Source organism: Grampus griseus (assembly GCF_964374135.1).
Source record: "Grampus griseus genome assembly, chromosome: 21".
NCBI classification, from domain to species: Eukaryota; Metazoa; Chordata; class Mammalia; order Artiodactyla; family Delphinidae; genus Grampus; species Grampus griseus.
Window position 1 is genome coordinate 29,074,092 of NC_139015.1, and position 19,612 is coordinate 29,093,703.

The 19,612-nt window shown below is 49.0% G+C and overlaps 1 protein-coding gene across 4 annotated transcripts; it reads left to right on the top strand.

The window, feature by feature from the left end:
- Window positions 1-1,249: 1,249 nt before the first annotated feature.
- Window positions 1,250-19,182, top strand: ERLIN2 (ER lipid raft associated 2). Of its 4 annotated transcripts, none has more exons than XR_014298408.1 (13): window positions 1,250-1,328; window positions 2,559-2,680; window positions 3,963-4,044; window positions 5,120-5,166; window positions 6,895-6,956; window positions 7,139-7,264; window positions 10,829-10,902; window positions 11,070-11,128; window positions 11,659-11,750; window positions 12,488-12,577; window positions 14,266-14,345; window positions 14,755-15,509; window positions 15,711-19,182. XR_014298408.1 is itself a non-coding variant. In XM_082680285.1 (12 exons), exons 2-12 carry the CDS (start codon window positions 2,574-2,576, stop codon window positions 14,953-14,955), a joined length of 1,020 nt encoding a protein of 339 aa, XP_082536411.1. In that variant the 5' UTR covers window positions 1,250-1,328; window positions 2,559-2,573; the 3' UTR covers window positions 14,956-19,182. The 4 variants fall into 4 exon arrangements, 2 of the variants coding, with proteins under 2 accessions (XP_082536411.1, XP_082536412.1); XR_014298409.1 differs by having other exon boundaries at window positions 14,755-15,147; XM_082680285.1 differs by having other exon boundaries at window positions 14,755-19,182.
- The last annotated feature ends 430 nt before the right edge of the window (window positions 19,183-19,612 follow it).

Here is a 19,612-nt window from a genome sequence, read left to right on the forward strand (position 1 = left end):
TGTGCGCACAATGCGTGTGTTGGGGGAGGGGGAGATTTGCAGTGACAGGGTGGGGAGAGGAGAAACCCTCTTTTATGGAGGTGGGCACAGAGCTCCCCGGCAGCGCCCACTTGTGGGCTTAACATATAATGAACTATCTCAACACAAACTCACCCAGAGCAAACCCCCAGGAGATGGGGAGGGGGTTGGAAATGGGCCAGTTCCATGCCTGGAAAACCTACACTTTCCTTTTCCAGTGTCCTCAGTCTGTCCAGCACCACCAGCTTGCCATCTTCCCCGTGTAAACGCTTTCCAAGTACCGAAGGCTGTAATTAAGTGGACTCTCTTCTGCGAACACAGTAACTTCAGTGGCTGAATTAGAAATGCCCTAGTGTGATGCTGCGGACCAGTGAAGGCTGCGGACTGGGAGACACAAGGTCTGGATGCTGGTTCTCGGCCACCGTGCTGCGGTCTGTTTTTACTGGGCACTTAAGGGCCCGGGATGCTGAGGAAGACGCAGTCCCCACCCTCAGGGAACTTACAGTCTAGCGGGGAGACACTGACAAGCACGAGCCCCTGTGCGGAGTGGCATCAGTTACGAGGCAGTTAAACTCCTGACGTTAAGGAAGAGCAAAGCAGGCTTTCATCCACTGCTACCCTCGCACCTCACTGAACCTAGATTTCGTTCACTAAAATTGAGATAATTCCTTCTTAATCTACTTTACGGTGCTGTAGGGACCTCAAAGGCCAAAGCTCGTAGAAAAGCATAAAGGGCAATTCAAAGTAGAAACTGTTGATTAGTTACGTAATGGTGCTAATCTGCACATTTAAAGGATGTTTCATTCAGCGGTGCTACAGGAAAGCGGAACAGAGGGCTAGAAGGCTTGCAAGTCGCTGGTACCTGCCCCGAAAAAAAGCAAAACAAAACAAAACAACAGGCTTGACCTAACGTGGAGGGGAATCCGGAGCAAACTCCAAAGTCAAATCCTCGGACAGTGACACGTCAGTCTGAGCACCCGCCGCCACTCGCCTCGTCCCCGGGGTCACTCTCCAGGCGCCCGCACCACCCCCATCCCGGAAATCCCAGACCGCGGTCCTGACCGCCCGGACCGCGTCGCGGGCGCCTCCTGGCGGCCACCCGCGGCCACCCCCCCCCACCCCCCCCCCCCGCTCGGGGCGCGGGAGAGGCACTGGCGAACTAGGGAGAGAAGGGGCGTGGTCTTCTCGCGTGAACTAATGGCGTCATCGAAGCGACGGGCCCGGAAGGAAGTAGCGTGCGGAGAGGTGTGGCGGTTTCTGCGGTTGCACAGGGGTTCGGACGAGTACGGAGCGCCTGGAGGGACAGCCTGGTACGCGGCCCCCGCCCCTTAGCGCGCGCGTTTGGGCCTCGGTGAGGCTCCCGGCAGGAGCTGATCGACGGTTCCCCCCGGCCCCCAGCACAGCATCCTTTCTCCCTCGGGAGCGGGAAAGCAACCCCTTTCTGTCCCGTCCCTTCCCCGCGAGCCTCTAGGCGGGACGGAGCGGAGGCTCTTGGAGCCTCCAGCCCCGAACCAGGGCTCCTGGGACTCGCGACCCTCTCTCAGAAGAGGGCAGGGAAGGAGCGCGAGGTGGGGCGGGGGTGACTTCGGGGAGGAAAGGGTTTTTGCACATAGGACGCAGCTGCAGATCGGTAGCTGGAGGCCGCACGGTGAAATAAGCGCCTCGCAGACGTCTGCGCCCAAGTTAAGTTAGACCCGGAAGACAGAAATCCACGCGCTGGACGCGTGGGCCCAGGCGCGCCCGATTGGGAACCTCGCTGACAGTTACCGTAGTTTTTCCAGATCATTCAGTGTTCAGGAAATGAGTCTCTGGATGCCAACTCCTTCGCGTCCTGGTGCCCGAATACAGTTGAACCCAGGAGCCCCAGAGTCTACCCAGCCTGGGGAACCCCCTTTCCCCTCTAACCATGGGCTTGGGGAACCTGTCAGTTGCAAAGTGCTAGTCAAGCATATGGGAGGGAGTGTGGCTTCAGTGCTGCTTAGATACCTATATTGTTTAGGGCCAAAGGAATAACGGGGAAGGTGGATGAAAGGCCAGAGAATCCCGCCATGGAACTCGGCTCGCATGCTGTCTGTGTCGCTCCAGCCTCTGAAAGGAGTAAATAATGGTTTCCTTTGAAGTGGCAGGCAATTAAGGACTGGGAGGCTCTGACCAGAATTACACAGCCACAACTGCCTGTCATCTGACATCCTCTGTAATTTGGGCCAACGTACTGCAGCTGCCTCGCTTCCCTTTTACTAATATGAGTGGCTCCGGTGACAGGCCGTTCGTGTTCACAGGAAGGGAAGGCTGTGTCCTGAACGCTGCCCAATTGGCACTGGTTCTCCCTTGGGCCACGGCTGTATCTGGAGCCAGTTAAGGAATGGTGGCGCCAAGTGAGAGCAAGGAGGAAGAGAGTTGTAGATCTAGCCTTGTGTTCATACTACTACAGGCTGGACGTGAGCCACTTTCTGGAGCTCGGCTTGGGGAGGTGCTCTCGCTGTCAGAGCTTTTCTCCCGCAAGTCAGAGCGCACACGTCTTGCTGTATCTTTTCCCCCAGGGTGAACGCTCACTGATGGCTCAGTTGGGAGCAGTTTTGGCTGTGGCTGCCAGTTTCTTGTGTGCATCTCTCTTCTCAGCTGTGCACAAGATAGAAGAGGGACATATTGGGGTGTATTACAGGTAAGGCAGTGACACGGCGTAGCTTGCAACTTCCTGTTCAACGACTGGCTTTCCTAGTCAATGTTTAACAGATTCTGCTGACCAACTGTGTTTACATTTTGTTGAATAGGGGAGTCTTTTAGATTGAGCTTTCGTGTCAGTGACCGTGGGGAGGGGAATACACACACGTAAATACATATATAAATGTAAATATAAAACCTAGTAGTCTGATGCCATGGATGATAATCGATAAACGTGTAGAGAGATTTAGAGAGAAAACCTAAAGGCAATCATGCTCCTTGAAGATCATCTCTGAAACACTGTTTTCTCCTACTTGCCTCTGGGCGTCTCGGTGCCACAAGCTTGCCTCTGACGAGTACCGGTTCTTGATGGCAACCTGAGGAGATGTCATGTGGACCTACTCTTTAAAATTAACATTTCAGGAGGAATGGAAGAGCCTGCAGGTTGACTTGTATCCATCAAGGCAAGCTCTAGGATAGTGGTTCTTACAATAACCCATTATGTCACTTTATTTTTATTGCTCTTTTTTAAAAAAATGTATCTGTGACTTAATATAAAGCAAAAAAGCATTTAATATAAATCTTGGGTTGCTTTCCTTTGAGTCACCTCCATAACCAAGTTATGTGCTGTAAGTCTTTATGAGCCCCTTCTTATATGTACCCCGTAATGCTTTTTCTCTGGATGCCAGTAGCGAGTTCTAGAAGTCTGACTGGGTTCCCCTCTCCCTTTAATTATTTCTTCCCACCATCTGTTTCTATGTCCCCCAAAATGGCTTTTAATTTTATTACCATTTACATATAACTTGATTAGAAAAGTAACTGTACTGCCAAAAAAATATTTAGATGGTTTATCAAGTGTACTTAAAATTATCCTTTTGGTTCTTTGTGTCACTGGACTCCAACACTAGTACCATTAATTGGTCACTATATTCCCGGATTTAACTGCCCTTGTGGATCGCCACAAGCCCGACAGATACAACAAAACAGCTCTCCTCTCTTATCTCAAGTATAGCCAAGGATTCTGCTGTCTTTATTCCACTTTGTCTGTGTGCCCGTTTTTCTCACTGCAAAAGCGTGAATAGCGGTTGTAGGTTTTAGCATCAGGCTTCCTAGAATATTAGGGTCAAGCTGAGAGGAAGACAGGGATCTGTGGGCATGGCTCTGGCACATGTCACTCTATATTAAATGTTTATGGGGCTGCAGAGAAAGTGGGCCCAAACAGTATTGATGTAACAGACACCCCTTTGCTAAACCAAGCCTGCCTCTCTCTCCCTCCTCTGCAGAGGCGGTGCCCTGCTGACTTCCACCAGCGGCCCTGGCTTCCATCTCATGCTCCCATTCATCACATCCTATAAGTCTGTGCAGGTATACTCGGCTTGTGGGGCAGGGTTGGACGACTGCAGACTTGGGTGGTGATTAGTGCGTGATTTGGAATGACTTAGCCATTGGATGAGTGGATGAGTATAATGCCTTTTCAAGGAATCACTTAAGAATAAGTCCTATATATAATATAAAGTATGAGGCTCCATGAGCCACTTACTTCTGGAGTTTTACTTGATTGTTGAAATAGCTGAACGGGGTCATTGCCTTGGCCTGTCATTCCCAGCTGGGAACTATGGCTTCACTTCAAGACAAAACCAGAGAAGAATCTCTTCTGAATACGCAGAAGGAAAAATAGGATGTTTGTGCATCTGTGTGTTTTAAACCACAGGCTACCAAGATAGATGGAAATAAAACATGGTAATTTTGCTGGTTCTTTTTTGAATTTCAGAGATGTGAATATAATTGGGGGGGGGGTGAACTTGGAGAAGGGAAACGACATCTAAAATAGGTGTAGGATTAGTTATGACAGACCCAAAGCCAGGCTAAGTTAGTCTAGTCATCTTTGAAGTATGTCCAGCTAAGAGGAATAAGGAGATTCAGAGAATGACTTTTAAACTAACCCAGGGAAATATCCTGGGATGCCTCATCAGCATCTGCCCTGTAGGTTTCTTCTGCCATTTACTGTGCTTGATGGTTTTCAAAGTGCATTCCGTGCACAGTATCTCATTTGAGTCTCACAGTAATCCTGAGAATGGGCCGAGCAGGTTTTAGAGGCTATGAGGTTAAATAAAGAATCTGCTGTTTCAAGACTAGTAAATGGAAGAAACGGAAGTAAGCACGGGTCTTAGGACTCCTAACCAGGGTCTTTTTCACTAAACCATCATTGCTCAGCTTGTGCATGTGGTGGTTCATTTACAGGGAAGCGGGGTGGGTACCTTTGCTAGGTTTAGTCTCGCACTCTGTAAGTGAGGAGCATTCATGGGGGTATTCACATTTCACAGAGGCCAAGTGTAACCCAAATAAGTATTCAAGGCAAAGGCTGTTTGGGTTTCCCAAAAGAACTCACTTTGTTTGTCACTGCTCACCTTACAGCATCTTATGTCTCCCCTAATTCCAGACCACACTCCAGACAGATGAGGTGAAGAACGTACCTTGTGGGACAAGGTAAGGTGCCCAGAATAAAGCTGTGAAGCCCAAATAAGAGGCAAGGCCATCTGGCTGGCTACAGTAAGAGACAGTGAAAAGGGACGTACCACTCGGTGGTTTCACCAAGTTCTCTGCCCCCAAGCTCCCTATGTTCTGAGTTGAGTAGGTGGTGGAGTGCAGTAGAGAAAATCACAGAAGGGAGACAAGTTTGGAAGGGCCTCGAATGCCATGATAAAGGCTTTTAGCACACAAATAACTTGCTAGAGGAAGATAACTTCAGCAGAACTAGCTATGGAGAATGTTGGAAAGGTGGTAGGGGGAGAACTCAGGGGCCGGAAATTCAAAGAGAAAACCAATATGGTGGTCCGGTTGAAAAGTCAGGAAGGTCTGAACAGGGACAGAGTAACAAAGTAAACCACACTATAAGGAAACACTCGGACAAACACAGAATCAGAACATCCCACAGAATGACTGGCCCTATTTCATCACAAAGTCATTGTATTTGGAGGGGCCTTGGGTCAAAAAGGAGACGTAAAGATATAAGCAAATGTAATGGTGAACCTTGCTTAGAACTTGGTTCCAAAATAACAGCTATTAAAGACGTTACAGAAACTGCGTTAGTCATTTTGGGCTGCCGTAACAGAATGCCGCAGACTGGGTGGCTTAAACAACAGCCACTTATTTTCTCACGGTTCTAGAAGCTCAAAGTCCAAGGTCAAGGTGGCAGCAAGGTTGGTTCCTGGCCTGCAAGTGGCTGCTTTGCTGTGTCCTCACGTGGCCTTTCCTCTATGCACGTGTGGAGAGAGAGAAAGATCTCTGGTGTCTTTTTCTTCTTTCCTTTACCAGTCCAGTCAGATCAGGGCCCCACCATTATAACCTCATTTAACCTTAATTACCCGTGTAAAGGCCCTGCTTCCAAATACAGTCGCATTGGGGATTAGAGTTTCAGCATATGGATTTTGGAGAGCACACAATTCAGTCCATGACAGGAACTTCTGGGGAAATCTGGAGAAAGACTGGGTATTAGATGGTAAGGAATTATTGCTAATTTCCTTAGGTTTGGGAATGGTATTGTGACTCTGTAGGAGACTGTCATTATTCTTAGGAGATTGATGCTTGACAGGTGTTAAGGGCTAAGGTATCCTGGCCGCAGCTTGCTTTGAAATGTTCAGCAAAAAAAAAAAAAAGTAGATCAATCGATAGGTAAAATGTTAACAATTGTTAAATTTAGGTGTTGATATATGAGTGTTAGTTGTACTATTCTTTCAGCTTTTCTGTATGTTTGAAATTGTTTTCTAATGAATGTCGGGGCGGGGAGGGCTGAACTAAAGTGATGGTGAAAACAAAGTGAGAAACAGTGACCATAAAACCCCACATTTTTAAGTTCTGAGAACTCCGTTACCTTCTTTAGTCTCTTCCTTTCGATTGATTGCTTTAATCAAAAGGCACTGCAGATTAAAAGGAGATGAACTACTCTTGTCTTACCGCCAAAGTTTCGTTTTTTTCTTCGCGGAGGTATTTTTAGGAGGTGTGATTTCTCACGAGATTGCGTTCTCGCTAGCAGCTCGGAAGGACTCCTGCCTGGAGAGCCTCCTGCCTCTGACCTCTCACCGCCCCCCCACCCCACCCCACCCCCGTAAACTCTCCTCTTTTCCTGTCAAGTCACACACCTCCCGCCACCCCCTAGGAGAGGCACCATAATCCAGAGCTTAGCCTTGACTGCTGTGTCCGTCCCTCTTCCGACAGCGGTGGCGTGATGATCTACTTCGACAGAATCGAGGTGGTGAACTTCCTGGTCCCACACGCAGGTGTGTGCTTGCCGTGCCCCTCCCCCAGCCCAGCCCCTCCCCTGCAGCCCACTCCCCCCGCCCCACCACCGGCCCCACGCCTGCCCTGTGTTTGCAGCAGCGCCCCGGGAAGGGACAGCCGCTGTGTCCGGGGATGTGGTGAGTCCCGCCTGTCCTCATCCTGAATCTCTCCTTCCTCCCAGTGTATGATATAGTGAAGAACTACACTGCCGACTACGACAAGGCGCTCATCTTCAACAAGATCCACCACGAGCTGAACCAGTTCTGCAGTGTCCACACGCTTCAGGAGGTCTACATCGAGCTCTTCGGTAAGAAAGCCTCTTGGGATGATCACCTGCTCAAGCAGCCCTGCTTCCCCGCTGCCTACTTCTGAGCTGCCCACAGGGCGGGATGGGTACCAAAGGCCCGGAAGTGTTGAAGATCCAGTGCCCGGGAAGCGGGCGGTCACACAGGGCACTCCTGGGAAATGCGGATGCCGGTGGAAGAAGCTCGTGAGAGTGGTTGAGCGTTGGGCACAGGAGTAATAGTGGATGCGAGGACTCGCTCCTGCGCTGAATCAGAGGCCTGGGATGGAAGTGTGTTCCCACTGTCCCTAAGCATCGTTTTGTAATGAAGAGGGGTCAGTTCTAGTAGAACCTTAGAGATTACCCAGCATCCTCCTTTCAAGATAAGGGTACTAAGGCCCAAAGGGAGAAAGTGCCAGAGCTGGCTAGTAGCAGAGCTGAAGCTCAGACCTCCCTCCCCTGGCTTCTGGCTTCATCCATGCCACCCTGGATGAAGGGCACCAGGACCAAGTGATGAGAACAGCAAGGGTCACGTTTAATTCTAGAAGTGGGACAAGGACCATAGCTACTTACAGTTCCTAGAACCTCTGTGAGTTTTGGTTGTTGTTTTTACCCTATACCTGTAGAGAGGAATAGGGAAACGCTTAGAACAGAAAGGACCCACGTGGGACTTCCCTGGTGGCGCAGTGGTTAAGAATCCGCCTGCCAATGCAGGGGACACGGGTTTGAGCCCTGGGCCGGGAAAATCCCATATGCCGCGGAGCACCTAAGCCCGTGCTCCACAACTACTGAGCCTGCGCTCTAGAGCCCGCGAGCCACAACTCCTGAGCCCACGTGCCACAGCTACTGGGCGCACACATCGCAACTACTGAAGCCCGCGCGCCCAGAGCCCGTCCTCTGCAACAAGAGAAGCCACTGCAATGAGAAGCCCGCGCACCACGACAAAGAGTAGCCCCCGGGCTTCCCTGGTGGTGCAGTGGTTGAGAGTCCACCTGCTAATGCAGGGGACACGGGTTTGTGCCCCGGTCCGGGAAGATCCCACATGCCGCGGAGTGGCTGGGCCCGTGAGCCATGGCTGCTGAGCCTGCGCGTCCGGAGCCTGTGCTCCGCAACGAGAGAGACCACAACAGTGAGAGGCCCGTGTATTGCAAAAAAAAAAAAAAAAAAAAAACGAGTAGCCCCCGCTCACCGCAACTAGAGAAAGCCCGCGCGCAGCAACGAAGACCCAACACAGCCAAAAATAAAATAAATAAATGTATTAAAAAATAAAAGCAAATGAACTTTGCAGTCAGTGGCAACAGCTATTCTTGACATCAGGACTGGACAGTGATTTTTCCCAGGAATCTTCATTAAAAGGACCCTGAGTGAGAACATTCTGTAGAGTAGACAGAGGCGGAATCGTTGGCGACACCAGTCGTCTTAATTAAGCAAACAGCCTTTTGCACTGTGTTTCAGATTTGGGAAATCATCAGAAGCACTTTTGACTTTTCTGCAGAAGAAAATGAATCTAAATTCACTTTATAGGCTTTGGATTCTCTTGTGGAGTTTGGATTCAGTGTGCTGTTAAGAACAGTTCAGTAAATCTGCTGTTGATTTTTTTTTAACCTCAAACTGATATAATTTCATAAAATATCTTAGTTTTCTCTCTAGCCATTGTTTTAGAACTTGTGCCATTAAATGAACGTTCCAAAGCATTTGAAACAACAAAAGACAGAAGAGCTCTAATTTCCATGTAGAGGGAATTAAAATGTGAAATTATTCTGCATTAGAGAACTCCTCACTATCTTGCAGATGAACTTGGCGTCCTAGTAAAGTAAAACTTCTTGTACAGAGGAGCTAGGGAAGTGTGTTTGCTTTGAAATATCTTTTAACATCATTCTTGCCAGCAAGCACTGTTTTGTTTAGAATCCATTTGCATCTGCAAAGGAGAAACTCAAGTCTCTAATCCTGTTCCTTGAAGTTGGAAAGTTTTTCTCTGGTCCCCTCCTCTCAGGACGCATAGCCCAGACTTTCAGCTTGACTGCAGTTTTTATCACTGCTTGCTCTGATGCATCCTCTTTGCCTGTTTTATTAAAATGTTATCCAGTACTTGTTAAGCAGTTTGTCTGAAGACCCTCTTTGTGTTCACGTAATAACATAACTTAATCTGCATCTGTCAGCATAACCATCACCTATAAACAACTTAGTACTGGTGTTACTTTGGTAGTAAACCACCATGCAAAACATTTCTTCCAGATTTTCCTAGAGAATTACTAGCCCTGGGTCACAATTTTCTGCCTTGACTCAGACAGAATTTAATCTGATAAACAACTGTGTTATTAACTTATGGAGGGTATAGGGCATCTCCCTTAAAGTTTGGTCGGTCTCCTGTTTAAAATAGAAAATGTGCAATGTAATGTTTATCTCTAGCCGTCAAATTGTTAGACCCATGTCAGGTGGGAGGTGCTGCCCTTATGGGCATTTCTCTCTCAGTGCTGAGAGGCTGCTGGGAACGTATCTGATATGTAGAAGTATTAAAACCCCTTGCTTAGCGATATGACAGTTGAAGAAAGTACTGTTCTCAACCCTAACAACCAAAGCATAATAATTAAACAAGTTCTTTATTTTGGGTCCTGACTAGCTTGAGCACATCACTGAACCTCTGTGGGCTTCAGTTTGAGCATCTATAACAGGAAAGGAGTTAGACTTACTGTTCCTCAAAGGCTCCTGGATCACGAATGGCCACTTAAAGCAGATGGCAGCTGACAGTAGGGAGATGGTTCCGTGAAGATGTCCCAGCCTGGTTTCGTGGGTCCTTTTCTCAGTGCTCTTCCAGGATCTTACTGAGGATCTCATGGGCGGGGGGCAGGGCAGGGAAGGCCCAGGTCAGAGCAGGCAGCCTGGGCGCCGCTGTTCTAGGGCCACAGCTAGAGGGACAGTCGGTTACAGCTCTTCCAACCCTTGTCCGTGAAGTGACTCACGTGTCATGTTTCAGACAGAGAATCAGGACCAAAGCAAACAACACATCAGACCAGTTGGGCTCGTTTCCAGAGCTGTAAATTGTCATTCTTCTCCTTGTGTTATTTGATGGAGTTCCTAATGGAATTAGTCTTCCTTGGGGCTTTCCTTGACATCAGAGTCTGTTTTTCTTTTAGAAACCTCTAAAATTACTAGATTTAATGTGCTTGGCTTTTTCAAAATACCTAACTTGGCCATTCCACCTTCCTTCTTCGTGAAAGCCAGGCGGCCACCTTCTGTTGCTGCTGTTTCTAGGGAAAGGCTGCTGCCTGACTCAAAAACTGTGCTCGAGTTGTTTGTCCTTTTAAAGCTTAGCTCCCTTCTGGGCGAGGCTGATGTCTTCTTGAGGCCCCAGGGAAAGGACACGCTCACGGCTGGCTCACATAGAGGACCGAGTGGGCCTCCCGCTGTGAGAGCCTTGCAGGGCGTCTTTAGACATCCGGGCCCTGATGAGCACTCTGCCTTGGGAAGACCTTTTGCCTGTCGGGTGCATTCGTGAGCCGGTGTCTTGCCTTGCACTCTACCACCGTACTTCCCTCCTCCCCGCCTGAAAAGTGTAACAGCTCCCTTTTCTATCTGTCTTGATTCCAGATCAGATTGATGAAAATCTCAAACTGGCTCTGCAACAGGACCTGACCTCCATGGCCCCCGGGCTCGTCATCCAAGTAAGCACCGCCCTGGTGGGAGCCCTGCCATCGCCCCCCGACCCCCAAGGAAGGTGCATCCCCTCTTCCAGAGGCTGTCCTGTCTGTGCAGGAAGATCAAGGACCGGTGGGAGCTGGTCCCTCAGCCCCTCACCTCCCCATCAGGTGCTGTTTTTATCCCTCTCCAGGCTGTGCGGGTGACAAAGCCCAACATACCTGAAGCCATCCGCAGGAACTACGAGCTGATGTGAGTGTGCCCGGTGCCCCAGCTGTAACCACCGCTCTCCCCTGCCTCCCGTTCATCCCATCCCGGGGTTGATCGACGCCGGGCCAGGCATCCCCTCTTGAGTATTTGTTACAGCGCACCACCCTGGAAGATGGGGCAGGCATGTCAGGACGCTCACCTGGGCTCCGCAATGACAGAGCAGGGATGCTCTTCAGAGGGCCGGGGCGGGGGCGGGGGGAGGCGTGTGGCATTTCACGGCTCGTTCCAAAGAAGACGGGGAGCGGCGATTGCGTGGGCAGGCAGGTGCCTTTTACTGAAGTCAGTTATGCTTTATTTCCTACCAATGAGTTTTGGAGGAGAAGGCAAGCCATGTTACTGCCTGCAGCAGAGCCGCTTTCACCTGGGACGTTACAGAGCCTGCCAGGAGAGAGGAAGGAATGACAGCTTGCGTCCCCCGGGGCGGGGGCGGCTTGTCTTCTCCAGGGCGCAGTGAATCTCCGCAGAAGCTGGTCCCCAGCGGCCTCACAGCTGTGCATTTTTCTCCCCTTCAGGGAAAGCGAGAAGACGAAGCTTCTGATTGCAGCCCAGAAGCAGAAGGTGGTGGAGAAGGAAGCCGAGACAGAGCGGAAGAAGGCCCTCATTGGTCTGACTGTGCTTGTGGGGTCCCCTTTCAGAGCAGACAGGCTGGGGAGGGTGGAGAGATTCAGGAACCCTGGGGCTCGGTCCTCCGAAGCCCTGCCACACGCGGGGTCGGCCTGCATCCCCCGGAGACAGCTGAAATTGTCAGATCACAGCCAGGGATCCTGAGTTCTGAGTTTCCACACATCTCTTAAATGAAAGGAGCCCTGCCAGTTCATTCCTCATTCACAATAATAATAACACCGATTGGGCCCTTACTACGAGCCGTGGGCTTTTCTAAATGCTCGCGGGTGAATCATCTCGCTCCTCACACACCCACCCCTGCCGGGTGAGGAAGGCAGCATCCTTAACCTCCTCTCACTGAGCTGAAGCACACGGAGGCTAGATTGCTGCCCACAGTCACATGGCAGAGAAGTGATGGAAACGGGGTTCAAATCCAGGGACTCTGCCCCTGAACCCGGCTTCTTTACCACTGCACCAGACGACCAGCCACAGCCCTGGCCACTTCCTAAAGTGCAGTGGCAGGAGGAAACCTGTACCTCAACCCTTAAAACATTCCTTTGGGAGAAATATCCTGTGACTTGGGAGAGGGAGCCTGCCATGGCTGCCTCTGGGCCAGTGGCCCTTCACCCGAGCCCACCCGCTGCCCTGCATCAGGGCCTCAGATCAGGTGAAAGGTGCAATGCCGTCAAACTCTGGACGTGTCGGGGCTCTAAGCCTTTCTCAACTTCATTAATACAGAGGCAGAGAAAGTGGCTCAGGTGGCAGAAATCACCTATGGGCAGAAGGTGATGGAGAAGGAGACGGAGAAGAGAATTTCGGAAATCGAAGGTGAGCGAGAGATTCCCGCCTGCCTTTTCCTCAAACCCCGCTCTGTGGCCGGGTCGGGGGGGGGGGGTCATTTCCTCTGCTCTGTAATCTCTGTGCTCAGATGTTATGGTTTCTTTGGAACATCCCTTGTTCTCTATGCTCTGACTTGAGTTTTGGGGAGATTCGGTCCAGGCTGGCATTAATTTTCCACTTCAGAGAGTTTCAGTCATTCATCAGATTTTAGTTGGGTGCCACCAGGACTCTTCTGCCAGGCTTAAGAAGAAGGGAGGTCACGTGGTCCCTGCTGTCTTGGGCTCACAGTCTGGCATTGGAAGTAAACCAAGAAGCTAGGTCCAGACAGCAGCTTTCTCCCCCCTGCCTTACCCGCCCCCCTCCTCAGAAGCCCGTGAACACCATCGTTTTGGCCTCTCAGGGTCCCTGTGGATGTTAAGCTGGGTGTGAAGAAGACACCTTTCAATACCGACACCACGAGCTGGAGAGAGGTGTTGTCTTTGCCAGCTTCTCTGAATCTCACTCACCTTCAGTCCCCTGCCCCTCAGCTCTCACCTCATTCCCACCACCCACCTTCTCCTCCGTGTGGTGCCTTTATATCAAGCAAATTCTAGGCCAAAAACAAGACCTCAGGGCCCAGCTTCAGGCTGCACAGTGCTGTGTCCAGTAGTACCCACGATGGGGCCTCTCGGGCTTTGCAGGTGCCCGTGGAGGAGCCAGTTAGGCCTTTACGGATCAGCGGCTCCTCACTGGGGAGCTCTTAGCCGAACAGCACATTTTTATTATAAACGCAGGTCACCAGGCGCTAAGGCCAGTCGAGTTGGCCGCATGCACCCCAGCCAGCCTGCAGGCTTCCACCACCCAGGGCCTTGCTGAGGCTGTGCAGTAAGAACCCACCCCCAGTCCCCGCTTGCTTCCCAGGCTTTTGCTACAGCTGTTGGTCGTGCAAGGCTGGCCTCATTCCCAAGGCCAGGGAGTAAATATCAAAAATTTTGCATCAGCTTGACCGAAAGCTGGTCTGAGCAGATTAAGGAAGCAGATTGCAAAGTAGAAGTTTAAATGTGTCTTAGTCCAAACAGGTGTTAGTCTAGACCATGGCATGTCATGCCCTTCAAGTTGTGCCAGCTTAAGCGCTGCTAATTGGAGCCTTTCTGAAATGATTGATGGAAATGAAAAGGGAGCTGAAGTTGGAGAGGGGCTGAGCTGTTTTGTTTATGGTAGTCGGTTTCAGGGCAGATCCACCTCGGGCCGTATCCAGAGCCTTCTTCGGGCTTCCCTTGGTCTTGCTGTGTACTAGGAGGGAAGAGCGCCGGGGTGGAGAGCTCGGAGACAGGAGGTTGAGGCGGGTCCCGTCCCTCTCCTCACAGGCCACAGAAGGAGTAAGCGGCTAGAAAGAGGATGTGTCTCCACGATGCTGTCAGAAAAGACACTGTCGGGCACAGCGGCAGACTTACTCAGAGTTAGCTAGGCCCCACCACCGGGAGATGCTGTCAGAGCACTCCTTCATCTTGGTCGATTTTCACAACCACTTGTGAAACAGGAGAAAAATGCCTTTTTCCCAGTTTCATAAATGAGGAAATCAGAGCACAGAGAAGCCAGAGCAGTGTGCCCAGGGTCACGGAGGCAGTCGGGGAAAGTGGCGGGGACTAGCCTTCTGATAGCCTCTGCCCTTCACTTCACTGCGTTCTTCTCTTAAGATGCTGCGTTTCTGGCCCGGGAGAAGGCCAAGGCGGACGCCGAGTGCTACACTGCCATGAAAATAGCCGAAGCAAATAAGGTAAAGGCCCAGCGCCGCCTGGCCGCCAGAGGGCGTGTGCCCGGCTTGAGAGTAGCCGGGTGGTTGTAAGAACATGGCGCCTGCCCCAGCCCCTCGTGGTCGCGAGCGAGGACTCCTGGGCCGTGTGGGCCAGCGCCTTCCCTTTCCCTTAGCTGGACCCTGAGAGAAGTTTGATTTTGCTGGTAAACAGAGAAACTCCTGAAACTCTCGCAGTTCTCATCTTGAGGACCTGAGATTACTCTCTCCCAGAGAAGGGGTTTCGCGGTTACTAACGTAACATTGAGACCAGGAAGAGGCGCAGGGGGCGTGGTTCTCACGGAGACCCTCTCCTCGCGAAAGTAAAGGGATGCCGCCCAGACTTCCCCTAATCTGGCCCCATCAGAGTCTTCCTTCCTCATTTTTCTTCCAGCTGAAGCTGACCCCTGAGTATTTGCAGCTGATGAAGTACAAGGCCATCGCTTCCAACAGCAAGATTTACTTTGGCAAAGACATCCCTGACATGTTCGTGGACTCTGCGGGCAGCCTGGGCAAGCACTTGGAGGCGCTAGCTGACAAGCCGAGCTTTGGCTTAGAAGAGGAGCCCTCGGAGGCAGACGCGGAGGAGAACTGAATGTTTCTGTCCCCAGCCGCACATGACCCTCAAAGAGATCTTTATTTTTTAATGATGAACCAGCCCTCCCTTCCACACTACCTTCTTTGACTCTCTTCCACGTACTGTGGTGAAAAAAGAAGAAACGGACTTAAACCTATTCCCCTTCCTGGGAAGCGGGGGTAGGGACTGATGAATTGGGGTTTTCTTCAGGTAAGTAGGTTACGTGGCTTCTGTTAAGATTTGGAAACCATGGGCTAGCCCTTTGAGCTCCAGGCACTGATTTTCGCCCTTTGAAGCTGACTTAATTAGGGATGCTATTAATAAGGAGTGGGAGGAATGCAGGGTGTCGCCTCCGATCGGACTGCCCTTATTTGGGGAAAGGCAGTCCAGTGTTCTCTACCTGCCTCCAAGGTGGGAGATGCCCGTGGGTGAGGCCCAGCTACCGAGCAAATACGTGCTTGTAAGTTTGCCAGCAGAGCTGTGGAGAAACGGCTGCGGTGGATGTTGGCTTTCCCGGCGCTCCTGGCCGTGAGCCCGTGGGTTACTGCCGAGGCCCGCTCTCTGGAGCCCTGGTAAGGAAGAGCTGGTGCTATAGGTTTTGCAGGCTTTTCTACACACCACCCTCCTTGCCCCAGGGCTGAAAGCGTGGTGGCTTCCGACTACATTTCCAGGGTCAGGGTTTGGCCGCCACCACACAATTCTTTTTAAAACTTTTCACCTATTCTGTGATTTGGTTTTTTTCTCCTCTTAACCTGTTCGTTGGTTCCACTCAGCATCAAGAAGACAGGAATGAAGAACTCAGGTGTCTTCAGAGCTGCTGAAGTGGGCCCGTGCTATCTGTTAGCCGCTGTGGTACCTGCTTGGCAAACTGCGCGTTCCTTGAGGTCAAGTGTCTTTTCATTGCTGTGGGGATCCTACGGTTGAAGGCCTCCTCTGGGGGAGGAAGAAGGGCTCGTCCCAAAGATTCCCCAATCTCAGTGCCTGTGACTTGTGCTGGGGTCTGTCTGATGCAGTGATAAGGGGGAGCCCGTTCGCTAAGCGGCCGGTGTCTTTAAATCCAGGGCTCCAGGGGTCACACCGAGTGTTAAATCTCCAGAGACAGCTGTGTGGGTACGAGTTCATGCCCTAGTCCCTGGGTCAGGACTGCATCAGAATCCACTCAAATGTTTTTTCATTACTAATTGGGAGATTTGGGTGGGGGGAACACAAACATGAAAAAAAGGTTTTCTTGTGTCCAGAAGTTGGAGTTGGGGGCAGGAGTGTGTACCAGGTGGCTAAGTGGAGGGCAGCTGTCTGGAGTGAACTTGCAAGCCTGTTGCTATCGTCCACGACAAGCCCTGGCTGAGGATTTGTTATTAGCTGCCCCCCTCCAAGAATAACTCCCACTGTACCCTTCTTTTCTCGGTGAAACTACAAATGATACTTTCTGGCACAGATTTCCATCTCATTTTTGATCCCACACCCAGACTTCTGATTAATCGAATGGCCCCAAAAGTCGGGCTACCTTGCTTCTAAGTAGCACCAGGCTCTTCGGGAGTTGGGGGAGCGTTCAGCCGGCCTAGGAATACACAAAGGGTTAATCCCTCTTAATTTAAATGTTGCCCTTCTCTGTTCTAATTTGTGGGACTTAGAATTCTCAAACCACCATTCCTGGTCACACTTTGTGCAGGCAGCCAAATGTTCCTGGGAGTGATGGATTTTAATGTGCTCAGAAGGCCTTGCAGAAGGCAGTTAGTCTAAGACCAACATAAGGTATCCATCATTAAGATACACTCACCCTCCTCCCACTTCAGTGCCATTAATCACTTGTTAGGAGTACCATGTCACATCCAGCATCCCTGATTTACATATTTGTCGGCTCCTCTGCTCTGAGACCGGCTGCCTAAGCCTCAGAAAACACTACTTCTCTCCAGTGGAATACGCAGCAAGGACATCTCAGCCTCTCTGAATAGCAAGCTTGCTCAGATTCTTAACCGGAACTTCTCTCTAATACTAGCATCCTGTGATGGCTTGTCCCTTGCACTAGATCACAAAGGAGCCTCGGTGAAGTCCTGCTACACCTGCCCCCCTTCAATGTCAATGTCACTTCTTCTTTAAGCAAAAAATATAACTGTTGTAGTACCCATTCGTTTAACTCCAATGTTGTCTGTACCTGCCTGAATAGGAAAATCATGGAAATGGGCTGTTTTCTTAGCTTGGGACAACTAACCAGTCTGTCTGTGTGACTTCGTTTCTGTAACACTTACTAGAAAACCTGATCTGAAAACATTTGAATTCTAAACATGTAAACTGTGACCGCCTGCAATTCTGTAGGCAGTAAAGTCATGGCTGCTATTGATAAATGGAACCTCTATCAAAATAAGGAACTGTTTATAAAAGTCAGTTTTTGTAGGACTTTCCAAGGAAAAATCACCTTGGTTGAATGTTTCTCACTCATTAAACTTTGCAGAAGTGATCCATATTCAGTACTGTTTTTAATCACTTTTTTTAATATCAGGACAGCATATTTGAAAGGAAGCCACAGTTTGTTAATTTTTATATGACTAAAATAAATTCGGAGGGATCTGCGATCATATTAAGTTGAGAGAGGGAAAAAAATCACTGAAAGAATTTTAGCAATATAGTCATCCCTCGGCATCTGCAGGGGACTGGTTCCAGGACACTCCCCCCGACCCCGTACCAAAATCCGTGGATGCTCAAGTCCCTTATATAAAATGGCCTAGTGTAGCTGCCCCTGTATCCGCGGGTTCCACATCCACAGATACAAAGGGCCGACTATATTGATCTGAAAAAAGTAGATGTTTTATAAATGATCTGTTGCAGTTTCTATGAGTCTCTATCTTTCAACACAGATAACGTCACCATTTATAAACAGTGAAAGTAAGAGCTTCGTATTTACTGACTACCTATTTAAGTCTGACTGAGGATAAGTTGTATCCTGACTAGGGGTCACTCTGCCTCTATGGACTTAACCACTGCTTCTTTAGTTCTATTCAGTAGGGTTCTAGCCACTATTTCTGGTGTTTCCTTTTAAAAGAGGTAATAGCCAATCATTTTGTGTTTGTATTTCCATTCCTATTTCTGCTTTTGTGCAAGCTGGTGATTGAATAGTCAAAACTAATTCTACTTGCAAAGAGCCCCGAGGACTGAATGGCCCCCTTTGAAACTGAGAAATGATTGTTGTTATATTAATCACTCTACAAATGATATGCTGGATTAATTGCCTTGGGCTGATAGATGGAAGAACTGTTTTAGACAACTCTAAAGGTGTGATTTGATGTCTTAGTTTTATTTTCAGTCTTGCTAAATAAAATGAGTCTTTGTATTTTTTTTATTACAGTGAAATTTAGCAATAGCTAATATTAGATTAGGTGATATAAAGAGATAAAACATTTCTGCCTAGTGAGTTAAGTCGAGCCCCAAAAATATATTCAGATGAATATCTCTTCCCATTATCAATGTAGAAATAATAAACAGCTTATTTGTGAAAATGGCATAATTCTTGGTAGGTGCTACGGAGATTTATCGTAAAATACTCCAAACACTGCTGCAATTCTGCTCCAAAAGAGCAGAGGTACTTTCAACTGACCCAAAATATATTTTGATATCAATTCGGTAAGAAAGTCGCAGTCTCTGTCTGGGAAATATGCCCAGCCTAGAGTTGCCGAATAAAATACAGGATGCCCAGTTAAATGTGATTTTCATATAAATAACGAGTAATTTTTAGTATAAGTATGTCCCAAATATTGCATGAGACATACTAAAAAAGTATTCGTTGTTTATATGAAATTCACATTTAACTGAGCATCCTGAACAGTTGACCCTTGAACAACACGGGTCCGCTCTTACACGGATTTTTTTCAATAAACGCACACTACAGGACTATTCAATCTGCGGTTGGTTGCCTTCGCAGGTGCAGAACCACAGATACGAGGGCCTGCTATAAAGTTATAGGCAGATTTTCGTTGATGCCAGCCGGGGTCAGTGCCTCTAACACCTGCATTGTTCAAGGATCAACTGTATTTTTATTTGCTAAATCTGGCAACCCTAGCCCATGCTTTCTCAGGTTTTTCAGTGGTGCTCCCAAACTTTCTCTGTTGGTTGGAGAGCCCAACACAAATACTATGGATTTACAATTGAATAGGTAAATTAAGAATGTAGTTTCTAGAGTTAGACTGCCAAGATTCAAATCCCTTCTCTACCACTTCTTAGATGTATGGTCTTGAATAAATTCTTTAACCTGTCTGAGCCTCAGTTTCTTCATCTATAAAATGGGTTGAGTGGATGAAATGAAAACGCATTGTGAAATGAAACGCATGTGAAGGGGTTAGCACGGTGCATAAGTGTTCAAAAATAACTTATTTTCAGTCATCTGGAAAAACAGGCTAGAAAACACAGGTAACTAAGTGGGAAATCAAACAGATGTGATAACGTGGAATAAGATTACAGGTAGGATAGCACGTAGAGGAAGAAAGGAACAACACTGCAATTCAGCAAACGCAGTATTGAGAATTCGTACTTCCAGCAATGCAGTAGACAGGTAGAAAATTAGCCAGTTTGGCCCTGTTGAAATTAATTGCCCACTTCTGGGCTCCAATTAAAATTAAAAAAGACTTGTAGAGGCTAGAAAGAAAAAATGTTAAAACCAAAAGAAAAAAAGTAGTTAAAAGCTAAA